This window comes from Ursus americanus, chromosome 6 (genome assembly GCF_024610735.1).
Source record: "Ursus americanus isolate L20-20 chromosome 6, mUrsAme1.1.p, whole genome shotgun sequence".
Taxonomy (NCBI): Eukaryota; Metazoa; Chordata; class Mammalia; order Carnivora; family Ursidae; genus Ursus; species Ursus americanus.
In genome coordinates this window covers 24,416,677-24,437,750 of record NC_142132.1, presented here as the reverse complement: position 1 = coordinate 24,437,750, position 21,074 = coordinate 24,416,677, and the positions used below count along the sequence as shown (strand labels likewise).

At 39.8% G+C, this 21,074-nt stretch overlaps 1 protein-coding gene across 3 annotated transcripts in view; it reads right to left on the bottom strand.

Annotated features, from left to right (window-relative positions):
• CFAP43 (cilia and flagella associated protein 43) overlaps positions 1-21,074 on the bottom strand; it is a 105,829-nt gene that overhangs the window by 50,100 nt on the left and 34,655 nt on the right. For all 3 annotated transcript variants that reach the window (XM_045803048.2, XM_045803047.2, XM_045803050.2), the window contains exons 11-19: positions 19,202-19,350; positions 18,232-18,335; positions 14,812-14,952; positions 13,832-14,004; positions 12,399-12,548; positions 10,011-10,141; positions 7,922-8,069; positions 7,331-7,432; positions 6,500-6,577 (exon numbers count right to left, since the gene is read on the bottom strand). In XM_045803048.2, coding sequence (XP_045659004.2) covers positions 6,500-6,577; positions 7,331-7,432; positions 7,922-8,069; positions 10,011-10,141; positions 12,399-12,548; positions 13,832-14,004; positions 14,812-14,952; positions 18,232-18,335; positions 19,202-19,350 — 1,176 coding nt within the window. The remainder of the gene's footprint in view (positions 1-6,499; positions 6,578-7,330; positions 7,433-7,921; positions 8,070-10,010; positions 10,142-12,398; positions 12,549-13,831; positions 14,005-14,811; positions 14,953-18,231; positions 18,336-19,201; positions 19,351-21,074) is intronic.

Genomic DNA, 21,074 nt, shown 5'->3' with positions numbered 1-21,074 from the left:
TGTCCACAGAGACCTGGCAGGCCAGAAAGGGCTGGCATGATATATTCAACATGCTAAACGGGGCAAATATGCAGCCAAGAATACTTAATCCACAAGGCTGTCATTTAGAATAGAAGAGATAAAGAGTTTACAAGACAAACAAAAACTAAAGGAATTTGTGAACACTAAACCAGTCCTGTAAGAAATATTAAAGTGGACACTTTGAGAAGAGAGAGAGCCCAAAGGTAACAAAGACCAGAAAGGAACAGAGACAATCTACAGGATTAGCAACTTTACAGGTAATATAATGGCACTAAAATCATATCTTTCAATAATTATGCTGAATGTAAATGGACTAAACTCTCCAATCAAAAGGCATAGGGTATCAGAATGGATAAAAAAAACAAGACCCATCAATCTGTGCTTATAAGAGACTCATTTTAGATCCAAAGACACCTCCAGATTGAAAGTGAGGGGGTGGAGAGCAATTTATCATGCCAATGGACATTAAAAGAAAGTTGAAGTAGCCATCCTTATAACAAACAAACTAGATTTTAAAGCAAAGACTGTCATAAGAGATGAAGAAGGACACTATATCCTAATAAAGGGGTCTATCCAACATGAAATCTAACAATTGTAAATATTTACAATTGTTCCCTACAATAGCTCCCTAACTTGGGAGCAGCCAAATATATAAACCAAATAATAAAAAAATTAAAGAAACTTACTGATAATAATACAATAGTAGAAGACTTTCACCCCACTCACAGCAATGGACAGATCATTTAAGCAGAAGGTCAACAGGGAAACCAGGGTTCTAAATGACACACTGGACCAGATGGACTTAACAGATATCTTCAGAGCAGTTCATCCCAAAGCATCAGAATACACATTCTTCTCGAGTGCACATGGAACATTCTCCAGAATAGATCACATACTGGGTCACAAATCAGGTTTCAACTGGTACAAAAAGACTGAGATCATACCATGCATATTTTCAGACCACAATGCTATGAAACTTAAAGTCAACCACAAGAAGAAATTTGGAAGGACCACAAATACATGGAGGTTAAAGAACACCCTACTAAGGAATGAATGGGTCAGTCAGGAAATTAAAAAAGAATTTAAAAAATACACAGAAGCAAATGAAAATGCAAACATGACAGTTCAAAACCTTTCGGATGCAGCAAAGGCAGCCCTAAGAGGGAAGTATATAGCAATACAAGCCTTTCTCAAGAAGCAAGAAAAGCCTCAAATACAAAACCTAACCTTACACCCAAAAGAGCTAGAAAAAGAACAGCAAATAAAGCCTAAATCCAGCAGGAGAAGAGAAATAATAAAGATAAGAGCAGAAATCAATGATGTAGAAATTAAAACAAACAAACAGTAGAACAGATCAATGAAACTAGGAGCTGGTTATTGGAAAGAATTAATAAGATTGTTAAACCCCTAGCCAGACTTATCAAAAAGAAAAGAGAAAGGACCCAAATAAAAAAAATCATGAATGAACAAGGAGAGATCACAACCAACACGGAAGAAATCTGAATAATTATAAGAGAATATTATGAGCAATTATATGCCAACAGATTAGGCAATCTAGATGAAATGGATACATTCCTAAAAACATAAAAACTACCAAAACTGAAACAGGAAGAAATAGAAAACTTGAACCCATAACCAGCAAGAAAATTGAAGCAATAATTAAAAATCTCCCAATAAACAAGAGTCCAGGGCCAGATGGCTTCCCATGCTCATGGATTGGAAGAATAAACATTGTTAAAATGTCTACGCTTCCCAAAGCAATCTACACATTCAATTCAATCCCTATCAAAATACCACCAGCACTTTTCACAGAGATGGAACAAACAATCCTAAAATTTGTAGGGAACAAGAAAAAACCCTGAATAGCCAAAGTAATGTTGAAAAAGAAAACCAAAGCTGGAGGAATCACAATTCCGGACTTCAAGCTGTATTACAAAGCTGTCATCATCAAGACAGTATGGTACTGGCACAAAAGCAGGCACATAGATCAATGGAGCAGAATAGAGAACCCATAAATGGATCCTCAGTTCTATGGTCAACTAATCTTGTACAAGGCAGGAAAGACTATCCAATGGAAAAAAGACCATCTCTTCAACAAATGGTGTTGGCAAAACTGGACAGCCACATGTAGAAGAATGAAACTGGACCACTTTATTACACCATATACAAAAATAAACTCAAAATGGATGAAAGACCTAAATTTGAGACAGGAATCCATCAAAATCCTAGAGGACAACACAGGCAGCAACCCCTGTGACCTCGGCTAGAACTTCTTGCTAGACATGTCTCCAAAGACAAGGGAAACAAAGGCAAAAATGAACTATTTGGACTTATCAAGATAAAAAGCTTTTCCACAGCAAAGGAAACAGTCGACAAAACCAAAAGATAACCGACAGAACGGGAGAAGATATTTGCAAATGTCTTATCAGATAAAAGGCTAGTATCCAAAATCTATAAAGAACTTATCAAACTCAACACCCAAAAAACAAATGTCGAGAAATGGGCAGAATTCATGAACAGACATTTCTCCAAAGAGGACATACAAATGGCTAACAGACATGAAAAAACGCTCAACATCACTTAGTATCAGGGAAATACAAATCAAAAGCACAATGAGATACCGCTTCACACCAGTCAGAATGGCTAAAATTTAACAACTCAGGAAACAACAGGTGTTGGTGAGGATGTAAAGAAAGGGGAAACCTCTTACACTGTTGGAGAATGCAAACTGGTGCAGACACTGTGGAAAACAGTATGGAGCTTCCTTAGGAAGTTAAAAATGGAACTACCCTACAACCCAGCAATCGCATTTCTACATATTTATCCAAAGGATACAAAAATAGTTATTCCAAGGGGCACAGGCACCCCAACGTTTTTAGCAGCAATGTCCACAATAGCCAAATTATGGAAAGAGCCCAGATGTCCATTGACATTTAAATGGATAAAGAAGATGTGGTATATATGTACAATGGAATACTACTCAGCCATCTAAAGAATGAAATCTTGCCATTTGCAATGAAATGGATGGAACTAGAGGGTATTATTCTAAGCAAAATTAGAGAAAGACAATTATGATATGATTTCACTCAGGAAATTAAGAAACAAAACAGCTGAACATAGGGGAAGGGAAAGAAAAATAAAACAAGATAAAAACAGAGAGGGAAGCAAACTCTTAACTCTTAACTATAGGAAACTATAGGAAACAGACTGAGGGTGGCTGGAGGGGAGGTGAGTGGAGGGATGGGGTAACTGGGTGATGGGTATTAAGGAGGACACTCGATGTAATGAGCACTGGGTGTTAGATGCAACTGATGAATCACTCAATTCTACCCTGAAACTAATAATACACTACGTGTTAACTAAATTGAATTTAAATAAAAAATTTTAAAGATTTATATTATACATTTTAATATATATTTTATGTAATATATAAAAAATATATATGTAAACTCAGAGATAGCAAATAAATTCTTACCCAAATCAAAGATAAACAATGTATTCTCCAAGTCAAATCAGAGTTTTTACTTTGAGATTGACAAGACAATATTAAAATTCAAATAGAAAAATAAATGTGCATAAAAAAGGCCAACACTTTTCTATTTTTGAAAAAGAAGAGTAAAGGGAGAATTACCTTCAAGGTATAAAAATATTTTATAAAGAGATACCTATCAAAATAGTTTGGAATTGGCCTGGGAAACGATCAATCCTCAATTTCAGAATAGAGAGTCCAGGAACAATACTGTATACGTGGGAATCCAGGGACTGACAGAGGAAGCACTGCAAATCATTGGAGAAATGTGGCAGAGATATTTTTGAAACTTGGTTTTTCTTAAAATGTCTTTATCCTACTGCCACACTCATTTGATAGCTTGCCTCAGTGTTTGAAAATTAATAAATTTGATCCATACCTCATACCATTCATGAAAATAAATTACAGGTGAAATAAAGGAGTATTAGAAAAAAAGTATGTGAGACTCTGTAAGACCTTTTAAAATCAGAACAAAAAGCTCTAAATAAATATCAATACATTTGGATCAATACTTATAAATTCTGCATTTTAAAAGGCATATCATAAAAGTTAAGACACAAGACAAAAATATCTGTAGTATATTGGGTTGAAACATATAAAACTGTGATTTCATGTAGCTCAACCTAATAATAAAGCCAGCTCTCGGTTTTTCCCCTTGAACACCTCTATGCTCTTTCCCCCTCCCAGCTGACTGTGACAAGCTCAAGCAAGGCAACCTCAGAAGCCAGGTGCGGAAGCCAGCAGACTCTCTGCCATCTGCATCTCTGAACAGCTGCATGGAACAGAGCAGCTAATGACCTGAAATAAACTTCCAATCCCAATGCCACCATATTTTTGGAGTTTAGTTATTGTCACAGCTTAATTAGGCCTAATTACCACAAATATAAGTTAAAAATTAAAATAAAGAACTCTACAATCAAAAGGAAAAAGACCAACAACCTGATAGAAAAATAGGCAAAGGATATGAACAAGGAATTCACAGAAGAGGAAGGTCTTTTAGAGTTATGAGAAGATATTCAACCTAATTAGTAATAAGGAAAATCAAACAAAGGGGAGGAAATTCCCAAAGAAAAATCTGAGGCCATTTCCCAGAACTGAAGGACAAAGGTTTTTTATTGAAAGTGCTCACCAATGTCTAGCACATGAGAAAGACAAAAACTAGCAAACAAACTAGGGTCCTGGTACAAAATAGGTGACACACTCAAAAGGGCTAACTGGGGAGAGGGACTTTTACAAAAGTATCGTCAGGGTAAAGGAAACCAGCAAGGCATAATAAAGCATCTCAAGCTAGCAACCACAGACAACGATCACCACTCCTATGTGTGAAGGGCAAGGTGGGGAGTGGCTACCGGAAGCTGGAGAGATCTGTAGCTATAGGAAAGGGCTGGCTGTCACTGCCAAATCATAATACCACAAAGAGGTCACTGGAGGAATAAATACTCTGACCTCTGATCTCTCACGGAGGCCACTCACTGACTATGCCCAACCAGAAGCCAGAGGCAAGACGGCACACTGATAACATCCACAAAGGCCAGCCTCTTGGGGCTGAGAACAGGGTGGAAAAGGGTGGGGGATGTATCAGCATCCATCAACTCTATCCAGATGCACAACTGTGAAATTTCCTAACAATTGGGATTCAGGATCCTGTAAGTTTACAGAGACAAAATCTGGTTACTTAGAAAGAAGTGGGAATCAGAAAGGTATTGGATTCTCTAACACAAACACTGAGAGCTAGAAGATGATGGAGCAAGCCTTCAAAATTCCGAGGGGAAATCAAGGAACACTGAGGCAAGCTATCAAATGAGTGTGGCAGTGGGATAAAGACATTTTAAGAAAAACTGAGTTTCAAAAATATCCCTGCCACATGCCCTTTCCCAAGAACAGAGCCCAAGCATTGTACGAGTCTAAGGGGGCAGGCACCACGCACACTGCCTTACATGTAAACGGCATGCCAGAAGCACGGCTACCCGGTCAATGAGGTCCGCAAGCACGGAACAACACAGCAGTCCTGCTTAGGAAGCTACTGGAAGATGTATGTCAAGAAACCAAAGAAAAATGCATGGAAAGAGGGGCTCCAACTCAGGGGGCAGGTGAGAGGATTTCCCAGATGGATAGATAAGAGGAGTTCCTAGTTCCTTAGACTGGAGCTGGAAGATGGAAAAGGAGGTCCTAAAAACCAACCAACCAACCACTGACGGTGTGACTACCTCAGGTGTTTGACTGAATTGAGAAGTTTTTAGCATTTTGAGAGAGTCTGAATTGGTAATAGATACATAGAAAGGCTTAATCTAAAACAAAGGCAATTATTAATTCCAGAAAAAATATGATTATACAAATGGAAGTGTAATCATAACATACCATGTGGCTCAGCTATGAAGAACATTTACGTAACTATAATGGTGCGCGTGCTGAGTGTGGAGTCATGTGTATGTTGTAGTGATGGGGTGTAAAAGAACCTAAATACTCATCTTCCATACCAGGAAGCCCACAGTTAGTGTCAAAATAGAAATATCAAGAAAAAACAGTAAGAAAAAGACCAGTTAGAAAGAGGTAAATATTCAAACAAAAAAGCTAAAAGAATTGAAAACATTTACCTCGGGCATACAGGAATCACAGTGAAGAAAAGTATGGCAGGTGTTGCTTTAAAAACATTTTTAATTATATAACTCACTATTTAACCTGTAAAGGTATAAACACATAACTTTGATAAAAATAAGTACTAAAAAAAAGAAGTAAGACCCAGTGTCAGGAAGACCGAAAAGAGAACCACCGCTCATATATAGCGTGGTCTGGTACAAATGCCACCATTGTTACAGCACCTCAGAAAACCGAGCTTACCGGCAGAGGGAAAAATGGGTACAGCTCCTCATGCTGTGTTGGATAAAATAACGCTCAAAAAGAAATTTTAGACTGAGGGCCAGTATTCGTTTATGAAATCACAACACTTACAGTTTTAGCAAGTGCTTTGATTCCTGTTTTTATCTCTTTCCTTTTCTTGGAAAACAGTTTCACCTCATTTTTGATGGCCTGAAATGGAACAAGTGTATCACTTAAACAAGCAAGGGAAATGATGGTTATATGACAGGTAGATACCTGCCCACAGAGGTACATAGATACATAGGTAGCACTTCTCTGGAAACAATTTTGTAAAGACTAATAATACAAAGTGTGCATGGAACACCACACTGCAGAGCCTAGCTTACGTCCACTGCTGCTATGTCAGGGACCCTCGAAGCAACTTGCCAGTGATGTCATTTAGAAGGCCAACGGAAAGAAGATAAATAATAATAAAAAAAAATTAAATAGAGAATAGCTGGCAAAGGAAACCAGTCTGCTATTTTATTGGGAACTTGAGTGAGACTAACAAGCTAAATCGAGACACAAGCTGCTAGCTTTGTCACTTTCCTGCACATCTGAAGCCACCATGTCCTTTCTCCTGTTCCTGGCCCACCCACTTTCTTTAAATCAACTTTGCAGCATCCCCCAACATTGACTCCAACATGAAGTATCTGATTATTCTTCACTTTGGCTTCCCCTAGACACATTTGTGCTGTTTCATTTTAGTTTAAGTACTGTTCCTAAAGCTAATAACTTCATCTAAAAGGCTGGGCTAGATTAAGGTGTTTGCTTTCAGGAAAGTTTACACTTGTATGACGTAATGCTCTGCCAAGTAGTAGCTCGTTCTACTTTCTAACTTTCCAATGGGTTTTCATAGGAAACTAATCTATTTGGCACGCTTACAGAGCATTACTTCAAACCTCTTCCATGTTTTATAAATACCTCTTGGCTTTTTTGTTGTATCCAGGGAACTTCCTTTATATTATCAACTTGGACTAATTCCTCTTGTGATGAATCAGTGCTTGGCTTCATATTCTCATTTATCTTAGAAGAAGACAGACAGACATTTTCTTAAAATTAAAATTCTTTTCCTCCCACTCTACTTCATATATAATTGCTTTGAATCTCTTTACACTTGTTGCATTTTTAAAATAATACCAAAAATTTTGCCTACCCATGTAATATTTTAACAATTTAATTCCTACCAGTCTGTCCTTATATCAGCCACACTTTTCTCTGAGAAAGCAAAAATGATCAGACAGGTCACACATTCACCAAATCACTCTTTGCTCCTGCCTATCAAGCCCAGCCCTGCCATTCGTACTTAGGATCTCAGTCTTTTCCTCCTTCTTGGGGTCTTTACAGTTAAATTAAAAAAAAGAAATCCCATTGCTCTTCTGCTCCATCCATTCCTCCTTTCTCTGAAAACTGATATCTGATTTAGAAAGGAAGAGAGAGTAGGTAAAGAGAAGAGGGGAAGGAAGGAAGGGAGGGAGGGAGGAAAGAAGGACAAACGCTATATTGGAACTCAACTGTGTGTTCAGATTTTGATTCCAAATTCAAGGACTCTCCTTGTTGTATACTTAAATAATCATTCTCCTCATCCATGGTGTTGCTCAGAGAAATTAAAAGTTTCTGGCAATAATGGATAATGTCACTGGCTAGGTTTCCTCCAAGCCGTCTATATTAATAAAAAAGAAAAGAAACGAGCTACAAAATCACAATTTAAAAAAGTCACATTTTAGCAGCATTATTTCCAGATACCTAACCATTTCTACAAAAAGAAATATGGGGTTAATTCTCCACAGTGCCCTGTAGTTATTAGGACTCTACTTCTTAGAGGTGAGCCCTTCCATAGGCTCCCAGACACGACAGTCCTCTTGACCTCTCTGAGGTGACCTCTCCTCACACTGCCCGTGGATCCTACATGTCCTCTGTACCCACCTGCCTTGGCCACTGCACAGAAGAGCCACTGTTCTGGTGGAGCCTTAGAACATACTAGGCATTGCTTTGCTTCACATACATAATCACATTGTCATATTTGGTTCTCACAACCCCCACCTGCCATTGACGGAAGCGTCACTTCCATGCAATATACCAGGCGTCTCAAACTTTAGGCACATCAGCATTGCGTGGATGAGGGTGTGCTACGAACAGATTCCTGGGCCCCACCCACAGAGATTCTGATTCAGAAAGTTTGGATAAGGACCAAAAATAAGCATTTCTAACAAGCTTACGGTTGCTGCAGACCCCACTTTGAATAACATTGTTATAGACAATTTAGAAAGGGTATTATTAGGTGCCTAAGGTCACAAGTTAAGTCCTGGACCAAGGTTTCAAAATCAACTTTGTTTTGCGTCCGAAGTCCACGTGATTAACTTACCCACGGATGGAAATGGCCTCACTTCTATAAAGAGGGTTCCAGCACTTGTTCACCGTTGCTGGAGACGCTGTTTGTTCACTTAGTGTACGGGATGTGTTAGGACTCCCATATGAGATACAAGCTAATATTTTACTCAGATCCCATTCACAGAATGGGCATGATGGTGCCGTGTTCAAATGAGTCTCTGAAGTAAGTGACTACCAAAACCGTTACGACATAAAATCTCCATTCACATATATTTAACACTTACAAATATCGAACGTTTTCACAATGTCACTGGGAAAGGCCATGTTTTGTTACTGTTTCAATCACAGGAAGCACTGCAAGATATTACTTTTGCAGAAATAAGTTGCACGTTAACAAATGATATCCATCGACAGACCAAACAAGGCAACATAAAAAGTCCAGGCTGTCACCTTCAGGCTCTCTACCCCTTGGTCATCATTTATTAGCTTGAGTAGTATTTTTTTAGAATTTTAATTTTAATCTAAGCAAAGCCTAAATAATTTAATATTGTCTAAGCAAAGTTTAACTAGGGAAGTATATCTACATGTGTGTGCACATGCATACAAATCTATGTCAGGTTTTTAAGGGATGAATAGGAGTTTGAAAAATTATCTACTCTTCAGGTTTGCCCTGATTCCTTGTACTCCTTCAACAGGTGCTATGAAGGGGAGGACTGATCACCTCATACGCACTAATCATGTCTTGTTATTTTTTGTCTTTTGATGCTTTGACATCTGGGGCCTTGCTGACCCTGGAGGGGCTGCCCCTTTCAAGACCTGCCAATTGCTACAGACAGGAAACCACTCACCCTGGAGCCACCTCTCAAATGTAAAACAATCAATCCACTTCCAACACAGGGCTACTATTTCCCTGTCTTAATCACCCCTGGGCCAAGTACCAGACAACCAGGGCCAGCATCCATGCCCCAGAACCTGCTGAAATGGTCCCAACTAGCCAGTGCTAAACCTGCCTGCTCTTTCTCATAGAAACCAAAATAAGGCTTTTGCCCATGTTTCCTTTGTTCTCTCTGCCTCCTTACCCACCTAGGGGCTTTCCCACGTGGCCCTGCCACATAGCTTGGCAAACCCCCTTCTTTTAGGATCTGTGAGTATAATAATATTTTCAGTGGCAGTTGCCTCCTGTTATGGTGGCCTTGCTATACATAAATAGTCACAAAGTCTTTATTTTAAAACACTATACCCCATGAAGTTGCTTACTGTATACTGTACCTACCTCCATCTCAGGTAAACCAGGGTGCCATCATCTCTCCCATTCACCAGAATGTTTTGTCCATCCATTGAAATTTTCACTGATTGAATCCCACATCCCTGGTGAGAATGACTCCGACTTCGAACAAACGTTTCCTCAATAGTTTTAGGAACAAAGTGCAGAAATTACAAATGCAATTCTACCACATGGTTTTTCTAAGAGGGTCATATGCACTTTTGCTTGCGGGTAAATCTTTTTGTATTTGTTAACAACATTTTATTTGGCATGGAAGTAGTGTCTTAGTAACTCATAGTACTGAAAATCCCGAGTTCAAAACACACTCACCAATACTGGTTTATTTTCTCATTTGTGTAGCATGGAAGGAGAGAGATTGTTATCACCAATTTGTAATAGGAAAACCAGACACACAGAAGCAACTTCCTGAAGGCTACAAGTTAGGGGAGGGTCAACGTCAGTGAGCAGAAATGGCAGACTCAGGTGCCTTCAAGAGTCAGGTAGGTTTCATTTATGTGTGATGAGTGGCTGAGAGAGGGTAATAGGCACTGTGGAGAACAGAGGGTAACAAGCCCCACATGGAGGACGCTAAGCCAGTTCAAGTAGAAGCCAAAGAAAACCCATCACTGATTTGTTACACAGGGCAACAGTTTAAGTTCCTTGACTAAAAACTGGGATTTCTGTGTCACACTGGTTCTCAACCATGATTTTTTTTTAATTTAACTTTTTGAATAGGCAAGGCATTCAATTGGTTCAAGATTCAAAAACTAGAAGAGTATGCAGTGAAATCTCCTTCCTGTCTCCATTCCCCAACCACCTCCCAAAGCCAATCAGCCAATTAATACTTTAAATGTCCCTTCAGAGGTTTTTAAATGTATATGAACAAATGTTTATGCGGACATAATTTTAAACATAAATTGTAGCATAATATATTATGCACTTTGCTTTTCCTTCTTAAAAGCAGATCTTGAGGTTCTTTCCATATTGTGGCATAAATATGTTCTCATTCTGCATAATATATATTTTCTTTATGTATTGTTTATATAGCGTTATTTATTTATCCAGTCCTCCGCTGATGGTCATTAGGTTGCTTTTACAAACAGCACTGCCATGAATAACCTCAGATATGAGGAGCTTTGCATAGAATCACCCAGAAGAACTTTCATGCCACCATCAGCAGTGACATCTATTATAAATCATTTGAATAAGAGACAATGTAGCAAAGTTGGCAAATTGTCAACTTCAAAATAATCTCTAAAGGATTCAAGAGTTTTCCTGTATAATGATAGTATCAGTTTTGCCCAGTTGTAGTTCAAATATGGTTTCTTACACAGATGAACAAGGAGAGCCAGATGTACACACCATGGCCCAGTTCATCTGTGGCCCTGCAGGAGTGTGTCATGTAGGTGGTTGCAAGGCTCCAGGTGTGTGGGATAAGAATCACTGACCTCATTAAAGTATACTGATAACCAGTACAACATGGCCTTAAAAACCTAGAAAAGGATCCTCCACATTTGGGTGAGAAGAAACTATTTTCACTTTTTTTTTTTTTTTAAGATTTTATTTATTTATTTGACAGAGATAGAGACAGCCAGCGAGAGAGGGAACACAAGCAGGGGGAGTGGGAGAGGAAGAAGCAGGCTCACAGCAGAGGAGCCTGATGTGGGGCTCGATCCCATAACGCGGGGATCACGCCCTGAGCCGAAGGCAGACGCCCAACCGCTGTGCCACCCAGGCGCCCCTATTTTCACTTTTTCAACGGAAATCAGAAATGGTAGCACTATTGGGGATGTTGGGGTCTGCAAGTGATGAGGGAAGATTCAGTAAGGGCTATATCCTCTCCCTTATGCTCTTCTAGCACCACTCAAAAGAACTGGGTGGGGGAAGGGGGTAGCAGCAACCAGCCCAGAGTCGCTCCAGGCCAGGGAGACAGGAGTAATAATCCCTAGGTTTGCACAGCAATTCACTATTTCCAAGGCAGTTTTGCATATACCCTTTCCCTGGCTCTCATCAGAATCCCATGGGTTGAGAGTATGGAAGGTTCCCCCAATAATACAGATGAGCACCTGAAGCTCAGTGAAGCTCTGTGAGTATCCAAGACGCGAAACTAAGTGGCGACAGAGCTGGGCCGCAGCTCACCTACAGTATCCCTGTCCCACGCTCTTTATTGGCAGATCTTGGTCTACTGGTTGGTGTTTCCTCCTTGGAAACTCAAACCTCAGTACATAAAAACACCTGTAAAATGTTTAAGTCAATACTACCATCAGTGGTAAATAAATGATGATTAATTTACCTAAGAAAGAAGCCCAATTCCTTCCCTAAGGGCTTTTTGTTCCTTAAATGAGATCAAGATATACCTACCAAGGTAAAAAAAAAAAAGGGGGGGGGGTAGCTTACCAAAGTACGAACATCTCGGATGCACAGAATTCCACCTTTAGCTATTGTTATGAGCCACAACCCATGTGGAGACAGAGACAGTGTTCCAGGCCCATAGTGTTTGCTTTGCACTTTTTGGTGTGGCTTAAGCACGCAAATACCACTGTGTTCCTGCCGATCAAAGAACAAGACCCCATTATAGAAAAGATCAGGGGAGCAGCACCTTAGAGCTTGCACTTGTGCACGTATGGTCAGATTCAAATCTGCAAACACTGTCAATGGAAATAAACCTGATACACCCCATTTCTTGCACCACATTTTCATCTCTGTTTGCAAATTAAAGTTTTTTCTAACCAACTAAGAGAGAAGTCTTTAAACATTAGCTACCATGAAAGATCCCAGCCTACACCAACAATCTTTATTTTTTAAAAAATATTTTTTTTATTTATTTGGAAGAGAGAGAGCACATGCACGAGCAGGGGGGAGGGGCAGAGTGAGAGGGACAAGCAGACTCCCCGCTGAGCAGGGAGCCCGACACGGGGCTTGATCCCTACACCCCCAGATCATAACCTGAGCTGAAGGCAGAGGCTTAACTGACTGAGCCACCCAGGCACCCCTGACAATCTTTATTTACTTTTTCACATACCCCCATGCTCAAGTCCAATTACATGAGTCAGTATTCCCTCATGTACTTCTACCTCCAAGACCCTACACATGCCATGACTTTTGTCTGGAATGCCCTTCCCCACTCCATTCCTATCAACCTGTCTCCTCTCTACCTCAGCAACTCCTACCCCCTGCCAAGATTGTACACAGTATTTCTCCATGTCTAAGTCTGACCTATTCTTCAAAAGCCAGGTCAAATATTACTTCCTCCGTGAAGCTTTCCTTGAATTCTCCTTGCCACAAACATTTCTTCTTTCTTGGAATCTCTGTGTCTCATACCTTGCTGACATTGACTACCCTGGGAGAGTAGGGTTTAGAAGGAAGGGTAGTAGATAATCTGGGCCACTGTGTGTAGCAGGAGTGGTATTATACGAGAGATGCTTGAAATGAGTGTAATGCAAGGATGGCGGAAACACAGTTTATCTATTTTGTGCAATTTTGCATATGGCTCAGGTGCAAATTTCCATGGAAAACCATTGACACCTGACACCTGTGGAATAGATGTTCTAAGGCTATGTTGTTTTTAAAGGCACTAAAATAATAGTGTTAGCTGCATGTTTATCTAACAAGCAGGATGTATGTAGCGCAAGTATGACTGTGCTCAAAGGTATGTATGATGGATTAACAAACAATGCTAATAATATATATAATTCAAGAATATTATGTTACTATAATAAAGCCATTTATTAACTGGACTATAGTGCTAAAGCACGGATTGTGTCTAATTAATACAATGTGTCAATCTTGATTTCTAAGATAAATAACAGCATACTTAAGTTTTGGCATACTTGTTCAGGAAGAAGGTAGCTGCAGATGTATGGCACTTGGTTACAGAAGCCATATATTTGGTGACTTTGAAAGTCCAGCACAGCAGAGGACAGGCTGTGTTCTATCTCATACCGGAACCTGTGAATGAGTGCATCTTTCAGCCTCCCTCTTTCATCAGTAAAGCTCGCAGAAACTATAAGATTTGAGGAAGAAGACAGTTCATTTGCGCTGTATATTGATTTTATTTTTTAATCATTAGGAACAACTACGAAAAATGAAATAAAAATTTAAATGCTCAATTAATAACGCAGAGGCTATTGAGAAGATAAAAATGATTCAAAAACAACTTCATTAGAACTTCATTAGAACTACTTGAGTATTAAATGACTGACAGTGCATAAAATATCCGTTAGAGGGCCTTGGCTAATTTAATCAATTAAGTAGAGACATATGAAAAGATACTCATGATGGTCTAGAGATTCTTAATTAAGACACAAGAGTACTTTGAGATTTTCAGCTCTCTTATACTCTGTAATTATGTATTTTCAAACTAGCTAACCAAATATATTTGTTTCCTAAAACAGAGTGTCTATTCTATCTGGCCTCTTTATCCAAAAAGCTTTCTTTTACAATTTTATCAGTGAAAGTAACTACACAGTAGCCAGTCTGAAGTTAACTATGTATATTTGAAGCTACAAAACAAGAGATATCACAAAATGACAAATCAATCTGACAGAAGTGCCAGTGGATCCCGTTTCCCTTCTCTTGTAATAAGATAGGTTCATATGAATGACAAGGCCTAGAGGAAAGTCCACATTTCACATTGTTAGCAGCCACATCAGTTTTACTTTGTAAGATGCACAAGAGACGGCCATTTTACCTCTTCATGTGCTAAGAGGAAAAAAGTGCAATCACTAGGGGGCAAAAAAAAGCAAGCAAGCAAGCTAAGCAACTACTCATTTGGGCCTAGCACAGAACTGGCTGCCTGATTTTTCTTTACCTTGTGGTAGTATTTTAGGCAGAGTAAATATTTCCAATCTGCTTCTTCCTGTTTCTGGAAGTGGAAAAAGCACCATCACTTCTACTATGTCTGTTTCCAAAAGAGACACTGTGGATATTTGTAAAATGTCTTTGCCCATCTCTGAAAGCAGATGGAAATCATCATAAGTGGTCATTCATAAGTTTAAAGAAGCTTTTGTCTTCCCAAGTAAGATACCACATTATAGAATTGGCTTCACTACATATTAAGATTTCAATTTATTTGCTGCATATTTAAAGTGTCTTTTAAATACAAGTGATGGGGACATTTTTGATGACTGATGAGGAACTGTCGTGATTAGATATCCAGGTTGGCAAGTTCAAGCCACTCAGTAGGGCTCAGCTTCTTTCCGGGTCAAGGAAGCCCTCTGGGGTCTGCCATGTTCACCCCACTCAGCAGCACCTCAATGCTCCAGCCCCTCAATGCTCCACTGTGGCCTTTTCATCCACTCCTGATACCAGACCAAAGAACATCAGTGTTCTTTGCATCTGTAGTCAAGGTATTGCAGGGGTGGTGGAAATGCCCATGACTTAATTAGTTTGCTTCTCTGGAAGTCAGGCCTCTGGAAGGTGCCATGCCTGGGGCACACCTTCAGTTCTTTCTGGAGTCACTACTCCCCCTTTCAACAGGGGCTGTTCTATACGTGTCCACTTTATCAGCCTCTCCCCTCAGGTGTTCAACTAATGATCTCTCCTCTGACATAACAAAGAAAACCAAAGACATCCGATACAAAGCGGACCTTAGTGTTCTTATCCAGAAGGCATTTTTGTATGAACAAAATGCAATCCTTTGCATCTCTGATTTTGAGCCCATGTCACCAGTCTCCTATTAGACCATGTGCTCTCAAGGACCTCATTTTATCTTCCTGTGTCTTTTATGGTTTCTTCTATTCAGCTCTCAAGACTCCCTGGTCTTCAAATTGAGCCCTTGCTGCAGCCCTGCTTCCCCACCACGGTTGCCATCTATGCCAATTCTCTTTTCTCTGGTGCAAACTCCTTAAAACAGGAGTTGCTACTTACTGACTTCACTTTCTGACTGCCCAGCCCTCAGGGCACTGGAGTTCATGCCAGTCCACACCCTCATCCAGCCTTCCTCCCTCAAGCTCTTTCCAGAGCGGGTGACTCCCAGTGCTCTCGTTACTCTGGCCTGTCCTGTTTGCTTCACTGTGCCATCTTCCTTGGTCCACAACTTCAGTGGAAGTTGCTTTTCCCATCCCACACTCTGACTGACCAGATATATTAAAAAATGGAATATTTAGGCAGGATATGCAACCACTCTGAGGTAAGCCATAGGTCCTACCATACTCCACGCTTTCAAATTTACATATTTAGCTTACCTGTTTGGTCTCATTCAGGAACTGGATTTGCTTTTACTCTGTCTTTTTTTTTTTTTTTAAGATTTTATTTATTTATTCGACAGTGCCAGAGACAGCCAGCGAGAGAGGGAACACAAGCAGGGGGAGTGGGAGAGGAAGAAGCAGGCTCACAGCGGAGGAGCCTGATGTGGGGCTCGATCCCATAACGCCGGGATCACGCCCTGAGCCGAAGGCAGGCGCTTAACCGCTGTGCCACCCAGGCGCCCCTTTACTCTGTCTTCTTAAGCCATCTCATCGGCTTCCATAATTTCAAGATCCGAATTCTATCATTGAGACTTGAACTACAGATCTCTACTTCCAAACATTAGCTAAACATCCCCCACTGAAGAGCTTATTTAGCTTCAACTCTAAAGAGCTCGTCAGCTCACACTATCCCTCAACATTCTGTCTTGAGTTTTTACTTCATTTGATGAAATCACAGGCTAGAAATTTTGGAGTCATTGCTGATCCTCCCCTTTCACATTTAATGGAAAACCAAGTCCTATCAATTCCATCACTCAGAGCTGTCCCTTCCTTTCTCTTTCCATGACTGCAACACAGTGTGTGCACTGTGGATAAGAGCAAAAGCCCGAGGATAGACTTCCTGAGATCGAGTCCTGGCTCCACCACTGCCGAGCTACATGACTCTGAACGAGTATTAACTGTGCCTCAATTGCCTCATCTGTAAATTCGGATAGTAAAAGTCTCTACCTCATAAAAGTTGTCTGTAAGGGTTAAATGAATTAACACATACCAAGTTCTTAGAACACTGACTATCACATGGCAAGGAATCCCTCAATAAATGTTGGCAGCTGTTATGATTAATATCACCTCTTGCCTGGGCTACTATAATTATTCCCTAACTCATCTTTTTTATTCCATTCTCTTGCCTTTCAGCTCTATCCTTCACGCTTGTGGCAGAGTCGTCCTCTAAAATCCAAGTCAAATCATACCTGTCTCATCTTGAAAACTTCTGATGGTGTCTCATTACCCACAGAAAAAAGTCCAGACTCCTTGGAATCATATTTAAGACCTTCGCCTTCTTTCAGACTTCATTGCCATGATCGTCATCTAGTAAACTCTTCTGTTTACCCATTATACCAGACTTCCTGCCATTCCAAGTGCCTTTGCTCAGTCTTTTATCTTGAGCTGGAATACTAATATGCCCCATCCTCCACGACTTACACCCTCAGAGAACTCTCCCTCAATCCTCCACACTTCCTTATCTGTGTCCCCCTCTATGCCCACTCCTTTCCTCATACCTGGCAGAATTAATTGCTTCTTCCTTTGAGACTACATAGCACTCTGCTTATTCCTCTACCACTAAATTGTCTCCTTGACCTTCCCATGCCCCCACTGGCCTAGGTTCAGCATTTTACACCTAGTAGTCACTCACTAATTTTAAGAAGTCAATGAATAAATTTAAAAATATGTTTTGGGGTAAAGTATACATATATATCTGGTCCTTAAGACAGAAAGAAAAGTATTAGTTCTTACTATTTATCATATAAGTGTTACCTCACCTGCCAGGTCTGTAGTTTACCTGGGCATGTGGATGGCATTACTGAAAAAGCTGGATATCATTTTGTTTAAAGAGGAAATATTAAAGATGTATATAATAAAACTTTCCTTAGATATCTTTATTAAATAGAAATGAAATATTTTAAAATACATTTCAAGGATAAACCAAACTTTTTTTGGTAATAACATTATATATATCTAGCATTATATATATATATATACACACACATATATATATTATATGCATATATACACTATATATAATGTCTAACATTAGAAATATTGAAATTAATTCATTAATTTATTTAAGAAGGTTCGTTTAACATCAACTATATACCAAGCAGATATATCAAAAACCCTTTAAATATGATATAGGAATTCTCCTATGTAACTTAGATGTTTCTTTTTTAGAAAATATACCACAAATAATTGTTTCACTAGAGCCCTATTTCCACAACCTTAAATTCTTTGGAATGAAGTCATCAATATTTTAAATTATGTAGTACCTATGAATCCAAGGATCTGAAACAAGCTTGATGGATTGGCATTGATAATAAAGACAAAACCTTCTGATGTTCCAACTAATAGATATATCCCTCGCTGGTCATAACTAGAAAAGAAAGAAAAAAAGAAATCTGAGGATCAGATTTTGCTTGTTTCACTAATAAGATGGTAAGCAAATTTACTGAATGACAGTGTGGAGATACACTCAAAACCAGTCATTCTTATGTTTGTGACATTCCAGGTTAATGCTATTCCAAATTGCAGTTTGTAAGTGCACAGTCGAGAAGACTCAGTGACTCTGAAGCCCAACTGCCTGGGTTCTGCTCCTGACATTTGCCATTTCCTACCTGTGTAACATGAAGCAAGTCACTTAAACACTTTGTGCCTTATGTCCCTGCTCTGTAATGGAGACAAAAACATCCATCTCATGAAGTTAACAGAACCAAGTACATAGCACATATTAACTACTCGATAATTATTTGTGTAATTAAAAGGAAGTATTTACATTTTTGCTTATTTATGGATAGACTATCTCTGGAAAGAAGACATGAGAAATTGGGAACAGGCTGTCTCCAGGGAGGAGAACTGGGTGGATGGGGACAAGAGGGGGAGACTTTTTGCTACGCCCCCATCTGTACTTTTGGAATGCTGAACTGAGTCAGTGTATTCATTTTCAAAACAAAACATGTAAAACTTAAAATTGAAAGAAATTACGGTTTGGGGCATCTGGATGGTACCAATGGTTAAGCATCTGACTCTTGGTTTTGGCTCAGGTCGTGATCTCAGGGGTTGTGAGATTGAGCCCCACATTGGCCTCCGTGCTCAGCACAGAGTCTGCTTAAGACTCTTTCTCCCTCGCCCTCTGCCCCTCCCCCTTCAAGTGGATAACCTTAAAATAAAAATTATGGCTTTCCTGGAATTCTCAACTGACAGGCCATGACAATGTTGCTGCCAGAAGCAGGAAGTACTTACAGGAGGTGCTGCACAGACCATTCGGAGGGGAAGGCCCTGTGAATTGCTTGAGGGGCCTCAGCATCCCTGACATCGAGGAAGTGGACAGAGCCACCCATGGTGCCCACAGCCGCAGAGAGGGAGGAAGGAGAGCAAGCCAGAACTGTCGCCTGTTTAAAATAACCCCAGATGCTTAACTCCACTGCGCCAGAACACGAAGCCTGCTTTACCCACATAAGAATCTACAGTTTATTTGAAAAGCCCTCCGGATGAGGACAGTGGCAAGGGTTGTATGGTATTACAAGTTAGGCATGCAGCATTCCTGAGCTAATTGACTGCATAAGTCACAGGAATCTGTATGTTATTCTTTTATCCTAACGTTAGAATCATAAAATTATAAAGAGATTTCTTGAGCTTTAAACCATGGCTTCATTTTTATCCCTAAATGATTTTAAAATGATTATACCAATAATAACGAAAAAATAAAACCAATTTAAAATACATCCATAGCATCTTTTGGACATCGTCACCGAATATTAGTGATGTTTAAAACTCAGCATTCATCTGCTGGATAATGGTAGATCCTGGGACGCTGGTGTGATGGAGGAAGACAATAACCATATCACCACCCCATGTGTTCTGTAAGCAAAGACATGCATCACGGATTCCTGCTCATCTCACAATCATTTACAGAATATGATGTCTAGCAGAATAAATTTGCTTTCATGACACTTAAGCAATCAGCTTTATTCCTCTATAATTATATTTGTAGGTTGTTTTGAATAAAATCATAGAACATTAGAAATAGAAAAGACCTTAAGAGATAATCATTTTGTAGAACAGAAAATGGAGGCCAAGAAAAGAATAGCAATTTGCCTCAGGATCCCATAGCTGATGATGAAGCTGAGAACTCAGGTGTCCTGCCTCATTTGAATGCACAGTTGCTCAACCAAGGAGGTTTTCATTTTATTTTTAAAGGTGAATTTTAAAGGTTGAGTCTTCAGTGGTATCTCAGTGTGAAACTGGAAATGGCGAGTGTCTTTCTATTTTTCTTTTTTTTAAACTGAAAGTCTTTATGGGATCTCTCAGTGTGTGTGTGTCTGTGTGTGTGTGTGTGTGTGTGTGTGTGTGTGTGTGTGTGTTCTCAAAATAATCTGTTGAAATTATCCTCCATTCCAGGGCAATAGTAGGCTGGGCTAAACATGGACAGCAGTATCTGGAGGGGTCTTATGTACCTTAGCAAGTACCATCAAGGGAAGCTGCTAGTGTCCAGATATCCTCCCATGATAGTACTGGGCCAGGTTCTCTGAAGCCCACTGTCTAAAATGTTCATGGGGAACACAGTCCCAGGCATCGCAGGGAGATCTGGCCTCAGCATTGCAGGGTCAGTGTACTTATCAATTCCCCACAAGGTAGCAGAATTCTCCAGTGAGGAAAAACCACCAATTATTCCCAACTCGGGCTGAACCACATGAGTAAACCGTTTTGAATAAAATCATATTCATGGTTTGGAGCTCAATGAAGGTTTGTCCAACTAACTGTGAATGCTGTCTGAATTTCTCCCCTCTGCTCTGGTGAAGTGAAGATCTCTGGTGCAGAAAGCAGACCTTCTCATGGTGCCTATCTCTCTCCTTAGCCAAGAAGAGCAAGGTTAAGTCCTGATTATAGGGACTCCTGGGTGGGTTGTTAACCATTTGCATGTCCTTTGTGAAAGCAGATGTGATCAGATGAGCTTTAAGATCTTGTCTAGCTCTAGCAGTTCTAATAGAAATGAACACATCTGAGCTCTTGTCACCAGAGTGTGTAGTCTACTCATATTTCAGTGCTTTAGGTAAGAATTTTTATGTTTACTTGTCAGGGTGAGTTTTATATATCCCGTTGAATTGTGTATCTT